Source organism: Setaria italica, chromosome IX (genome assembly GCF_000263155.2).
Source record: "Setaria italica strain Yugu1 chromosome IX, Setaria_italica_v2.0, whole genome shotgun sequence".
In the NCBI taxonomy this organism is placed as follows: Eukaryota; Viridiplantae; Streptophyta; class Magnoliopsida; order Poales; family Poaceae; genus Setaria; species Setaria italica.
In genome coordinates, this window is record NC_028458.1 from 738,165 (window position 1) to 751,162 (window position 12,998).

General features: G+C 44.5%; 2 protein-coding genes across 2 annotated transcripts; one reads left to right on the forward strand and one right to left on the reverse strand.

Annotated features, from left to right (window-relative positions):
• Nucleotides 1–2,114: 2,114 nt before the first annotated feature.
• LOC101760380 (inner membrane protein PPF-1, chloroplastic) lies at nucleotides 2,115–10,564 on the forward strand. Its single transcript, XM_004981011.3, has 12 exons — nucleotides 2,115–2,559; nucleotides 4,166–4,276; nucleotides 5,144–5,218; nucleotides 5,723–5,783; nucleotides 5,993–6,066; nucleotides 6,166–6,270; nucleotides 7,005–7,112; nucleotides 7,856–7,959; nucleotides 8,822–9,040; nucleotides 9,612–9,756; nucleotides 9,828–9,920; nucleotides 10,041–10,564. The coding sequence occupies exons 1-12, from the start codon at nucleotides 2,242–2,244 to the stop codon at nucleotides 10,131–10,133; spliced, it is 1,506 nt and encodes a 501-aa protein (XP_004981068.1). The 5' UTR covers nucleotides 2,115–2,241; the 3' UTR covers nucleotides 10,134–10,564.
• Nucleotides 10,565–10,670: 106 nt separating this feature from the next.
• On the reverse strand, nucleotides 10,671–12,164 carry LOC101759975. Its single transcript, XM_004981010.2, has one exon. The coding sequence runs from the start codon at nucleotides 11,262–11,264 to the stop codon at nucleotides 10,878–10,880; it is 387 nt and encodes a 128-aa protein (XP_004981067.1). The 5' UTR covers nucleotides 11,265–12,164; the 3' UTR covers nucleotides 10,671–10,877.
• Nucleotides 12,165–12,998: the final 834 nt, after the last annotated feature.

The window sequence follows — 12,998 nt, forward strand, 5'->3', positions numbered from 1 at the left end:
CGAGCGCAGACGACGATCAACCGGATCAGAGGAAGGACAAGCAGACGAGGAAGAAGGGGAACAAGAAGAAGAAGCGGAAGGGTAAGGGGAATAAGAAGCGGAGGGAGCGCCCAGCCGCCGCCCCGCCGGCGGGGTTCAGGGCGTTCGCCGCGCTGAGGAGGACGTGGGAGCCCAGCCTGCCGTCGGTGGAGGAGGAGGAGAACGTCGTCTCTCCTCTCTCCAGTGTGCAGCATCCATCGGAGGAGGCCACCAGAACCGGCGATCATGAGCAGTAAGTTACCTGCTACTGGTTGTTGTTGCACATAGTCCTGCCCGATCCTGTTGCTGTGTCCTCGGTCATCTTGGTGTTGCAGTTCAAGCCTGCGATCAGATTTCTTGCATGTACATCAACTATCAGCAGGTTTTCTGTCCGTGTCAAACGGAAAGGTGTTGTGTATCAGTGTATGTACCTTTGGCAAGTTGACCTTGTTGTGATCGTCGTTTATGTTTGTCGTGCGCTTTGGTGGTGTCGTGGCAATGCAGTTTTACTGTCTCATCTCATGTCCATTGCATGTCTCCTCCCCTTTTTTATGTCATCACAGATACAGTATCGTCATTTACGGCGGTCCTCCTTTCCTTTTTTCTCTCAAAGGAAACAAACGAAAAAGGCCGTCATATGACAACTCGAAACGAAGTAATTTTCACAGAAAATTCATTTGAACGATGAAAACTGCTCGCTCTCGGTCGATTTCTTCGCACGACTCGTCCTGCGATTGCAACATAAAACTGAACGAAAACTATCACTTTCTCGGCTGCAGGGCCACACACACGTGCACGCGCTGCAGGACCAACAAAGGCCCATTCTCGTTTCGTATTTCTCGGCTTGCGGCACCATTGGGATTGAGGGGGTGTTTGGATACGAGGTGTTAAACTTTAACAGTGTCACATCGGATGTTCGGATGCTAATTAGGAGAACTAAATATGAGCTAATTATAAAACTAATTGCAGAACCCTGTGCTAATCCGCGAGACGAATCTATTAAGCCTAATTAATCCATCATTAGCAATTGGTTACTGTAGCACCACATTGTCAAATCATGGACTAATTAGGCTTAATAGATTCGTCTCGTGAATTACACTTCATCTGTGCAATTAGTTTTGTAATTAGCCTATATTTAATACTCCTAATTAGCATCCAAACATCCGATGTGACAGGTGTTAAATTTTAACACTTGGTTGCCAAACAGGCCCTCAGATGCGGAAGGCTTTGTAGCATGAGTATCGTTTTCTTTTTGAAACTGCTATATTAAAAAAAAGAAGGTTATGTACACTCTCGTCCCCACTAACACACGAGGAAAGGAAAGAAAGGGCGTCGCTACGTGCAGTTAATGCCGCCCGTCCCTACTAACACACGGGGAAAGGAAAGAAAGGGCGTCGCTATGTGCAGTTAATGTCGCTGCACAGGATAAATGAAAAACTCTAAGTGTTTAGCTCCTACCGCAATTCATGAGTATCGTTTTCTACTTTGTTGTCTCTTACTATTAACTTCGTGACCACGTCTAATTCCCATTTATTACGATAATATAACATTGCTTTAAAGCGCTTGTTGTCAAATACGGGCATAGATATCTACAAATATTACTCAAAGAATACATGGGGTCATCTACAAATATCTGACTGAATTCTCGAACGGGCTCTAAGATTCTTCCATAAGAAAAAAAGACCACCTTAGGGGGTGTTTGGATACGAGGTGCTGAACTTTAGCAGGATCGCATCGGATATTCGGATGCTAATTAGGAGAACTAGATCTGAGCTAATTACAAAACTAATTGCACAGATGGAGTCTAATTCGCGAGACAAATCTATTTAATACTCTATCTGTAATTGTAATTAGACTATATTTAATACTCCTAATTAGTATCAAATATTATATGTGACATGTGCTAAAGTTTAGCGGGTATCCAAATACCCCTTAGGCTAACTAGGCGGCCCACCCGTCCCATCCCCATGACCTCCACCCCGGGCCACGTGTGTTATAGCGCGGGGCTCGTAGGAAGGCTCGCTGCTGGGGTCCCCCCACCGAGTCCACCACTCCACGCCTGCTCTGCTCCTCCTACAAATCCAGCGTCGCTTTGTGTTGTGCTGCGCTGCTGTAGTTGGAGTTGGACTCGCCACTCGTGTCCCCTGCTCGGCTCGCTCGCTTCGCTGCCCCGCGCGGGCCTCCCCAATCTCCGACCACCGCCTCGCCTCCTCCTCCTCCCCAATGGCCGCTCCCTCCCACCTCCACCTCCTGGGCTGCCCCCAAACCCTAGCCCTATCCCCGCACTCGTCGCGGGCCCCCTCCGCCGCTCCCCGCCTCGGCCTCGGCCTCCGCCTCCGCCTCCGCCGCCTCCGCCCCGTCGCCGCGCTCGGCCCCGCCGACGCCGGCGAGCTGCTCGGCCGCGTCGAGGCGTTCCTCTACACCGTCGCGGACGCCGCCGTCTCCGCGGCCCCGGAGGCTGCGGAAGCCGGCGCCGGGGCCAAGGAGGCCGCCGGGGACTGGCTCTCCGGCATCACCAACTCCATGGAGACCGTGCTCAAGGTGCGCTCCCCGCGTTTCCTCCCGCCTGAGGCCGCCGCGTTTTTCGCGTGGGCGGTTCCGTGCTTGCCTGTCTCGGGTCAATTGGGTCCAGGGGTTTATGCCGCGGTTGCCTAGGTTGCTTCCCACTCCCGTGCCGTGTGTGGACGCGTCTTCTGTCTTCTGTTTCGGGATTTCGCGCAGCTGTGTCTGATGGTGACCCCCCATTTTTGAGCTAAAATGGCTATGGCACGATGGTAGGAATGTTAGCTGGAATCAACTACTTGCTAAGATTGCTGTGGTGCCTGGGAGCCATCCACCGCAGAATCCAATTGAGCCATTTTTTCCTCTAAAAATTTAATTGAGGCATTCCGGTGTTGTTGTGGAGGAGCGGCACACTTTCTGAGCATGAGCGGCACACTTTCTGAACATGCTCCGAAATAGTTAATGTGGGGAGGTCGCAGGAGGGGCAGCACAATTATTAGTATTTTTTATATAAAAATAGTGGGTTGTTTTAGAGAGTGCTGAACTTTTGGCGACACTTGGTTGAGTTGAAGGGTTGTGGGATCAAACTCTAAGGACACCACCAACCCCGCAAGAGTCTGCATGCCACTGAACAATATCTTCACATACCTTAACAGGACAAAATTGGCCATGCCTTATCACTGTATAGCCTATTTTCTAACTAACTAATCTGAATTTTCGTGTAGCTATGTAGCCAAGGTTTTGTTATTCCAATGATTGTGCCAACTGCTACCTATATAGTTTGGTATGAAGACAAATTACCACCACTAGTTCAATAACTCTGATTTAGACCTGCACTCCTGCAGGCACACAGTGTTGATACTGATATGTGTAATTGCTGCTGTACTTGAGGGCCTTCAGGGATTTATATGATCTAACTTATTTCTTCCAGCTGCTAAACAGCTAAAGTTCCATTGACATTTCATATGGGAAAAAAAACTTCCATGGCACTGCTAGGCAGTAAGATGGGCTGAAGGATATGGCTCAATTTTGTTTCTGAGGAAAGGAAATGATTGCATGCAATAATTTGTGTTCAATCAATTGCAGTAGTTACTGATTGGTGCGTTTGAAGTGCGATGTTAGATGTGGAAGATGAAAAGAATACTCCCTCACTTTCACTTTATTGTGCTTATTAGGGTTTTAGAAGTCTTTAAATATATACTTCAACTATTTATTTCTATGTCAATGTGCTGTCTTCTGTCAGTTGCTATCGGTATCATATTAAAAGATTTTTGAAACACAAACCTATTGATACAACTTTTGTGCACTAAACATCCATATACTTCGACTAACTATTAGTCAAACTTACATAGTTTGGTCCTTTCAAATCCTAATCTTCCTATAAAAAGAAACATAGGGTGTGCTTTTCACAAATGTTGAGAAAGAAGATGAAGAGAAACAGTTTTTGCATACCATTTTGCATGTTTGTCCACATGATCTTATATGTATCCGTTCAGTCTGTTCACATATCTCATGGTTTTTTCTTATTCTCAGTCTGCACCCTCTAATTCTTTATATGTTTATACAGTGTATTTCACGTTTCTTTTTTTATAAGTATATTACGCTTCAACACATTTAGGTGAGATACATTTTCCTCCATCAACAGGTTCTGAAAGATGGTCTATCAGCTCTCCATGTTCCTTATTCATATGGTTTTGCAATCATTCTCCTCACTGTTCTTGTCAAGGCAGCTACATTCCCTCTTACAAAGAAGCAGGTAAATCTCTATGCTATGCTTCTATGATCAGGATTTTTTTTTAAAAAAATTTAAGACTACATATCTGGGCATGGTGGCAGTATTTCCTTCTATATCTTCAAGGATATCCTAGAAAATGATGATTCCTTGCAGGAAATTCTCTTTTGATCCAGTTATTAATGCATGACTTCATCCTTTGCATTGATGCTTTATGGATGAAACTTTAATGCTGGAACTGTAGTTAGAGAAATGTGGAACACATGGTTTTCCTTGGGAGAAGAATTTTCTGCCCTCTGACCCAGGGACAATTAATGAGATTGGGTCTTATGGCATTCAAGCATTACCTACTACCGATAAATGATATAAAACTAAAAATATACATTTCCAATCAGCTGCTTCTTTTTGCTTTTGGAAAACTAATCAGCTGGAACATTGCATTGCTTATTTGTCTTGCCTTCCTGCAAATTATGCACATATCGCCTGATAGTACACCATTTTTTGTGGGTGGGTGGCAGTTGAATAATGCGGGGTAAAGTTCACTGGTCACTTTTCTGTCCACTAGGCATTAGTTGTCTTCCTTTTATTCTTTACATGGGCAGTTTGGTTACTAGAGTCTGGCAAGTTTATTTTCACTAATACATGATTCTGACTAATATATCATCTTTCTGTACCAATTACATTTATTTAGTCCTGTGGCACTTGTTAGGATGCGCGCATTATATTTCTCCTTTGAAGATCCTTGCAAGAGAAATTTAACCATCTTGATATTTCTAGACACGTCCTCAAGTTTGGCAGATGCGTTGCTTGCTGCTAAAAGCAGTGCATGTGCTTTATCTGTTCATTACTTATCAAATACTGAAAATTGCACATTATGTTGTTTTCTTATAGGTTGAGTCTGCACTAGCAATGAGGTCACTGCAACCTCAAGTGAAGGCAATTCAAGAACGATATGCTGGCGATCAGGTGATTATATTTTACATCTTGATCTGTTATAAAATAATATATATTAGTTTGTTGCACATGTTCTCATGTTGGACCACTGCACATGTTCGTACATTGATTTCTTTAATGTGTACTGTACCGAAAGTGAGGGTAAACCTTACAGTCATTTTTTTACCAACAGTAGAAACATCTTGTGGTGTAAACTGAGTTCCTTATCAAACAGAAGGTCGAGATTTCTCATCTTGCTCAGTTTTCCCTCACTAAGCTTTATGATGTTTTTGTAAGAAAGCATCATGATTAAATCTTGATGTATTGTTATCTTATTCATTATGACATCAAGCTAACATGGGTATTTTAAAATTAACTACTCTGTACATACAAAAGTCACTATTCTTGGGAGGGCTCTCACTTAAGAATCAGACACAGAGTGCAGTGGTTTTCCAAAGTGCATTCTAGACTGCAAAATGGATTTAGGCTTCAGCTGGAGTTACATTTGGTTTGTAATTTTTTTGTTTGTTCTACCAGGAACGGATACAATTAGAAACTGCTCGTTTATACAAGTTATCTGGTGTTGACCCTCTTGCAGGTTAGCTCTGAATTACCATACTCTGTTTTTCCTTTCCGTGAATGCTCCGCAATCCTCAATGTATAGCAAGTTTTAATAGAAATGTCTTGTCAGTTGGGTTCAGATTTTCTCTGTCTAATGCTGCCTTTTCTGCTTTGCATCATCTTATGCGAATACTCTCTTCTGTTAGTTATTGACATAAACTTCCTTTTGGCATTATCCTGCAACAGGATGCTTGCCTACCCTAGTGACAATACCAGTTTGGATTGGTCTATACAGAGCTCTCTCAAATGTGGCTAATGAGGTTGATATACTGAAACTTCCATCATGTCGATGTCATTCTTCATTTTATTGAAAAGTAAGCATTCGCATTACCTGATGCGTTCGTATCTTCATTAAAAAGGGACTTCTTACTGAAGGATTTTTTTGGATACCTTCTTTGGCTGGTCCTACAACAATTGGTGCTCGACAAAATGGCCAGGGAATATCCTGGCTTTTTCCTTTCACGGTAAGCTCTGAGCATGAATAACTTGATGTTCCATAGCATAGGATTTGTTCCCTTTTTGTACACAGCAGCACAGTGCAGCAGAATTATTGGCTCCACTGGCTAACATATGCACTTTATATTTTTCAAGGCCTTCTCGTACACAGCAGCCTAGTGCAACAAATTATTGAAGCTCCATTGAATTACACATGCAGTTTATATTGTTAAGGATCACATTCTATTCTCTGTGATGCAATGCTCAACTATTTACTTACATCAAGATTGATCTGTTCTGCAGAGATGTTTACATATGACAGTTTTCTTTTACTTACGTGTTAAAAATAAAATTCATGAATCCAGTTTCAATTTCCTGCACACACCTGCTGGCATGATGCAGCATCTATGTATTTGTTTCTCCACAAATTTGGAGGAATCTACCACAAAGAGTTTTATTGCCCTGGGGAACTGAGGTCTGTCGTTTTATTTGCTGATGTAGAAGTTAAGCTATGGTTGGACAAGATTTTAATGCCTGTCTGCAATCTGTAGATGCTTTAAAATTATGAATTTGTAAAGCAATCACATCTAGGGTTCTGTTACCCTGTGAATTTCAATGGTTGCCTATTAATTGCTCTACACCTTACAGTGACCTATAAGTGTTTCTTTGGATAAGACCGTTTGAAAATGGTGGTTGACACTGTTTTGGGGAATATGGAGTCCATTCTATATTTCTGACATCAGTTTAATTGATGATATTGTAGGATGGCCATCCACCTCTTGGCTGGTCGGACACTTTGGCATACCTTGTCTTGCCAGTTCTTCTTGTCATTTCACAATACATATCTGCTCAAGTAATGCAGCCACCACAGGTTAGTTTTACCAACTTTTCAATATGTTTATTTGCTGAAACTATTATTCTACTCTAAGCGCACGTCCACCTCATATTCAGTGTTCGTATGAAAACTTTGTTATTGTTTGAATTTTATCTATTTGGCATGGTTCTAAAAATCGATAACCGTCATGATGATGTGGTCTAACTTATGAATACATGACAATTAGTGGGGGCATTGTTCCTTGTATATGAACTACAGACCTGCTGAATACTATATAGTATATATGAGTTGGCTACAACTCCAGTTCAACCACACCTGATTCTGATTATCAAAAGATTAAAAAAAAACCCACACCTGATTCTTCGGAAGATCAGATAGCTTGCTTCTGTAAGCTTGTTTCACTCCATGATGGAGTGTTTGGTTGAGTGGCATGGTGATGGATGAGGAATGGATTGGTTGATCCATCACCATCTCATCCCTCACAAGCAAATGACTAGTGTAAGGGGCAGTGTGATCCAAAATCTGTAGGATGACCCATGATGGACCGCCCCATCCTATACTGGTTGACTCCTCAAACCGAACACGTTATTAAAATATCTGTGTGGTAATGCTTTATATAAAAGTCTTCAGTTCTCATTATTTAAGGAAAAGATTGGGGAGAAAGGTTGAAGATCGAGGGCCTGATCATTTATATTAGCGACGCAAGTATACATCTGTAGCCCGTGGAGCTCCACTATTTTAAGTTCCTAACATACTGTTTGGCATATTATATTTTGCAGAGCAATGATCCTAACCAACAAGGCGCTCAAGCTGTAACAAAGTTCTTGCCATTGCTAATTGGTTATTTTGCTCTTTCTGTACCTTCTGGACTAAGTCTATACTGGTAAGGTTTTTTTTTTAAAACAAAATGAACTGCTTTGCCTTAAGAGAGAAGAGTGCCTAACACTTAAGGGAGGTACACCACCTGCGAGCACCTGGGCTCGTGCCTGGGTGGGTGACCTCTCAAGTCTCAAATGGAGGCTCTACCAACTGAGCTATCACTCGGTCCTCAATGGTTAATAAACACTGTCAACGCTTTAACGTTGCTTTTGATTCATTAGCTTCATTACATTTTAGTTTCTGTGTTACTTAAATTTCTTATCTGAAAGTGTTGTGGCAGATTAAAATTAGTATTTGCCCTATCTTTTAACCATTATATGAGCAACCTCCTGGACCTATGGTTAGTTTGACTGCTTCCTGAATCCACCAGTGCACTTCTATCTCATTTAATCGAAATTCCTATGTTTATTCTGATTGCGCCCAAGCTCCATCAACTTCCAATTAATCAGAATATTTATAAATATTGCCTTAAGAAGTTGGAAGATGCTTGACTGCAAAATACTTTTAAAATTTGCTTTAGTGCAAAGATAGATATAGCTACTGTTTGTCTTACAAGCCCATACAAGAGGTTGGTATCTGTTAGTATACCTGCTACATATTAAGAGTTGACATACTATTAGAAAGTTTCTCCTCGACTATGTTGGTGCGCTAGTTTGTCTAGAATACAGCATGCATAATTGGTCATTTGCAAAAAAAAAGCATGCATAATTGGAAACAAGTTTTCACCCTTTTACCATGTTTTAATTGTAACTGTTCTAATTTTGCATTCATATATGTGAGTCTCACCAAGTGTTATAATTGAAAACAAGTTTTTCACCATTTTATGCTAGCTTAATGGCTTTCATAAGGTTATAGCTTTCTTGCAGGCTTACTAATAATATCCTCAGCACTGCACAACAAGTGTGGCTTCAAAAGCTTGGAGGTGCAAAAAATCCTGTCAAGGAATATATTGAGAAACTTTCAAGGGAAGAGTTGACTAATGTCCGGAAGAATGAATCTGCTGTTCAGAGTGAACCTCTCCCTAATCTTAGTAAACCCCAGCCCAGCCAAGAGCCGAAAACAACTGGGCCACAACGTGGTGAAAGGTAATATTTAAAAGCTGTTGAAGATCACTGATGAATACCTGTACTATCGCAGCACAAAAATCATGACTTGCTTTGCCTGGCTGGGTAAAAACACGTGGTGTTTGGTTGCCTTGCTCGCTGCCTTGGTTCCTGTGCTTTCTAGGATTTCCTTGTGCTAATACGGGCGGACAAGGTGGACAGGCAAGCCAACCAAGTGTGCCCTTCATGCAAGGTGCTAGTGACATTTTGGCACTGCAGCATGATGGGTTATTTTATTTATTTTGTGCCAATTTAGCTTCTTGTGCTTACTTACAAGTGGCGCCTACACTTTTCATTCCTACCAAGAAAGAAGGTTGATGTCTGGCAGGGAGATAATAAAAAATGGTAATTTGATAAAATTTGAATTGTCCATGTCTTCATTGAACAACCAAGGGCAAATAGCAAGAGAGGAATAGGATGGGGCTAGTTGGCCATATATCTAATTTAGACCTGTGTCCTTTGAAGGATTAATGGACAAGTTATGTTGAGTTTAACCTGAAAGTATGCAATGTATTTATATTGTGATATCTCCTTGTGCATTTTTTGTGTTCAGATTTAGGAAACTAAAGGAGGAAGAATCAAGGAGAAAAGAGGTTCCGGGACAAGCAAAACAATCAGAACAGTCAAGCACCGAATCTAATGTTCTTGATGGAGCACAAAATTCTGGTTCCTCTTCTGGAGACAACAAAGATGAACAGGTATAAGATATTTTGGTGCATGGTTTATTTCATCAGCAGCCGTACTTTGATTGTTGATAAATATTATACAGGAATCTCATGAAAATGGATCAATCGTAGCTAATAGCAATGGCGGACTTGACCATAGTAGGAACGAAAGGACTCTGAATGGAACCTCAGAAAAGGTATGTCCCTCTTTCTGTTAATGTGTTTATTCCTTTATGAAAACCCAAATAGGCTGTTCTGAGCATCCGTCAAAAGGTTAAAAGACTATTAATATGCCTGTTTGGCTGTATGGATTTCAGGAAGCAGTTGATGGTCATTCCTCAGTAAGCAAACCTACATCACCGGATGCCCCCAAACTGATGGACCAAGAGAATGGAAATGATGTGGTATAGAGGATGCACGTTAGCGACAAGTCGTTCCACTTTGATACGTTCACAGAAATTCAAGGTTCAAGTGGATTTGATTCTTCCATGCGCTCTTCTGAATTTACGGTACAATTTAGCTGTGAGATAGTGAGCAATAATTTCACAGCTACAGGAGAGTCGAGTATCACACGAAGATCCACCAGGAGAGGCAACATTGTTTGGAACCACGCTCTAGGGCTAGGCTCTTTTTTATATTTTAGAAATTGAGGCTGTAGATTATGTGAAAGCTTGTAGATGAAAGGATTTTGTTCATCATCACGTCTACGATGTCCAGCCGGGATGGATGATCATGCATGGTGGTGGCTGTAAAATGTATATCTTCCATCCTCGCCTTATTTTTGACCGTGCAAGTTGATACTTGGCTGGCGGTATACCTGGTGACAATATTTTCGAAATAATGCATGGTGATTATCTGACAAAAGAATACTGATGGACATCAGCATTGTCTTGAGAAGGATATGCTCTAACCTGATGCTTCTAATGCAGAAGATAAAAACTTTGCTCATAGTAGGTAAGAAAAAGAAAATGGTTTTACATAAATAATCAAATCGAAGAAGCTGGCCATGTAAAAGTTTTGCAGTGCTGAAGCATATCGTCGTGATCATCATCATCGTCCAGACACGCAGAAGAGGGCGTCGGCTTCGCTCGCTCATTCCCTCCCAGCAATCCATTATACAACGCACGCATCAGATGACATCGATCTCCACCGCCTCAGAAGGCGAAGGCTGCTGCGGCGACCACCGCCGCGGCTGCGCCGACACGAGCCGCGACGACGGCCCCGAGGGCGGCGGGCGCCGCCGCGCTGGCGGCGGCTCCTCCGGCAGTAGCTTGGGTGCCGGGCGGGGAGGGCATCTCGGGGGTGGGCTCGGTCATGGTGGCGCCGGTGGGCGATCCGACGGGCGCGGCGTCGTCGTCGTCCTCGACGGAGTCGTCGTCGGAGGCCGGCGTGTCGCCGTCGAAGGAGCCGAGCGGGGTCTGCGCGACGGGGGTGAGGATGGTCGGCTTGGCGTCGTCGGCGGAGGCGACGGTGGCGGCGGCCAGGGCCGCGACGACCGCGGCGGCGAGGAGGAGGAGGAGCAGCTCCCGGTGCGCGGCCATGGCCCGGCGGCGACGAGGAACGAGCAGAGGTTAATAAAGGTGGTGGAGGAGGAGGAAGGATCGGGGACTTATATATAAGCATGCATGCAGCTGCTGCAAGGTTAGAATGTGAGCTATATGACGACGGACATGGGCACGCATGCAGAGGTGGAGGGAGAATTTGGCGGGAGCGCGGGGTCGTCGGTTCCGTTTGACCCGGGATGGGACACTGGCTACGCGGGTCCCACGGGAGTCGCCCATGTTGGGAGGCTGCCCAGCGATTTCTTCGGCCGGTTGGGTGTCATTTGGATCGAGGAAAAACCTTTTTTTTTTCGGGCGGTACGCCTTAGCATGTGTTTCATTAAGATGCAATCAAGCAGGACTTAACCAACACAAGAACGCAAAAGACTAAAGGTGAAGAAACGAAGAAGAAAATGAAAAGTACAACCAACACAAAACCGGCAAGCGACCGAAACGGTGTAGGTGAAGCTTCACAAGGCATCACGCACGGAGGCATTGCAATAAGAGTACGGGGCTGCTCTGCTATTTACCGGGATCCATGGGGGTGGGTTGGTGCAACCACCCATTCTATATGATTCCTCTCTCTCATCACCACTCAGTTCAAAACAAAACGCCTCTCATCTCATCACAGCCTGTTCTGTTGTTCTAATTAAACCCATTACCATTCTCCTAATCATCGATCCATCCATTAGCATTCTCCTAATGATCGCCCTCCAATATGTTTCGTCTTAGCTTGCAATGCTCTGATTCAGGACTGAACAGAGGTAATGCATGTGCCCTAGCTGAACAGAGGATGCATCGTGATGAACTTATAAGACGTATTTCCGAATGGGTCATTCGATTTGTGTCCGCTCGATTCATGAAGTGCAATTCGTGTATAGCAATGTGTGTTTGTACGCATTCGGGCGCCGCGCTGAAAATGTGCTCTGATCCGTGCGTCCGTCGTCCGGAACGCCGGGGACGCAGGCGATCGGCGGTGAACGCGGGATGAGGCCGGCGGTGGTTGGCGGCCGGCCGGCGCTGCTGCAATGAATTGTGGCTGCAGGCATCGGGAGCTCGTGGGTGTTGGATTGGTGGAGCACGTACGGAGGCCACCTAATTTTCTGCACTCGGAGTCAATGCCGCACGGCCCGCCGGCCGGCCAGTTTCTACTTCCATTTCCATGCATCCCAGCTGTGCTATAAAACAAAAGCTACGAGCGCCGTGGGTCGCGATGGCGACGGCGGCGGCCAGCAACCGTCTCCTCCTCCTCGCTCTGACCCTCTCCATCGTCGTCGTTGTGGTGGCGGCGTTCCGGAGGGTGTACGCGTTCGGGGACTCGTTCACGGACACGGGGAACACGCGGTCGACGACGGAGGGTGCAGCGAGTCGCAGTTTTAAGGATAACAAAAGATCAAAGTTTTGCCATGCATTTTGTTGGCGAGACACCCAGTGCTGTGTAAGATGCAGGGTCCGCTGATCAGTTCGGCCAAGGTGACCCTCACCTTTCCTCATGGCAGTTGACTGACCCGGCTGTTTGGCATCAAGCTAGCGGTAATGGCGAGCGGACACCGCGTAGCCCACTGTTCGGGTCGGAGACCGAGAAATTGGAAGGTATCACCCCACCCATCATATCAGTGACAAATACACAAGAGGATTTTATTCTACCCGTGATGTAGGGGCGTTTTCTTCCCGTGTCTTATTTTTAGCACGTGTCACATCGAATGTTTAGATACTAATTAGGAGTAGTAAACG

Excerpts from the sequence above, each read along its gene's own strand:
- LOC101760380 (XM_004981011.3), top strand. The coding sequence starts at position 2,242 with ATGGCCGCTCCCTCCCACCTCCACCTCCTGGGCTGCCCCCAAACCCTA. Across the intron at positions 2,560-4,165 it reads CCATGGAGACCGTGCTCAAG|GTTCTGAAAGATGGTCTATC; the intron begins GTGCGCTCCCCG and ends CTCCATCAACAG. Across the intron at positions 9,041-9,611 it reads GGGCCACAACGTGGTGAAAG|ATTTAGGAAACTAAAGGAGG; the intron begins GTAATATTTAAA and ends TTTTGTGTTCAG.
- LOC101759975 (XM_004981010.2), bottom strand. The coding sequence starts at position 11,264 with ATGGCCGCGCACCGGGAGCTGCTCCTCCTCCTCCTCGCCGCCGCGGTC.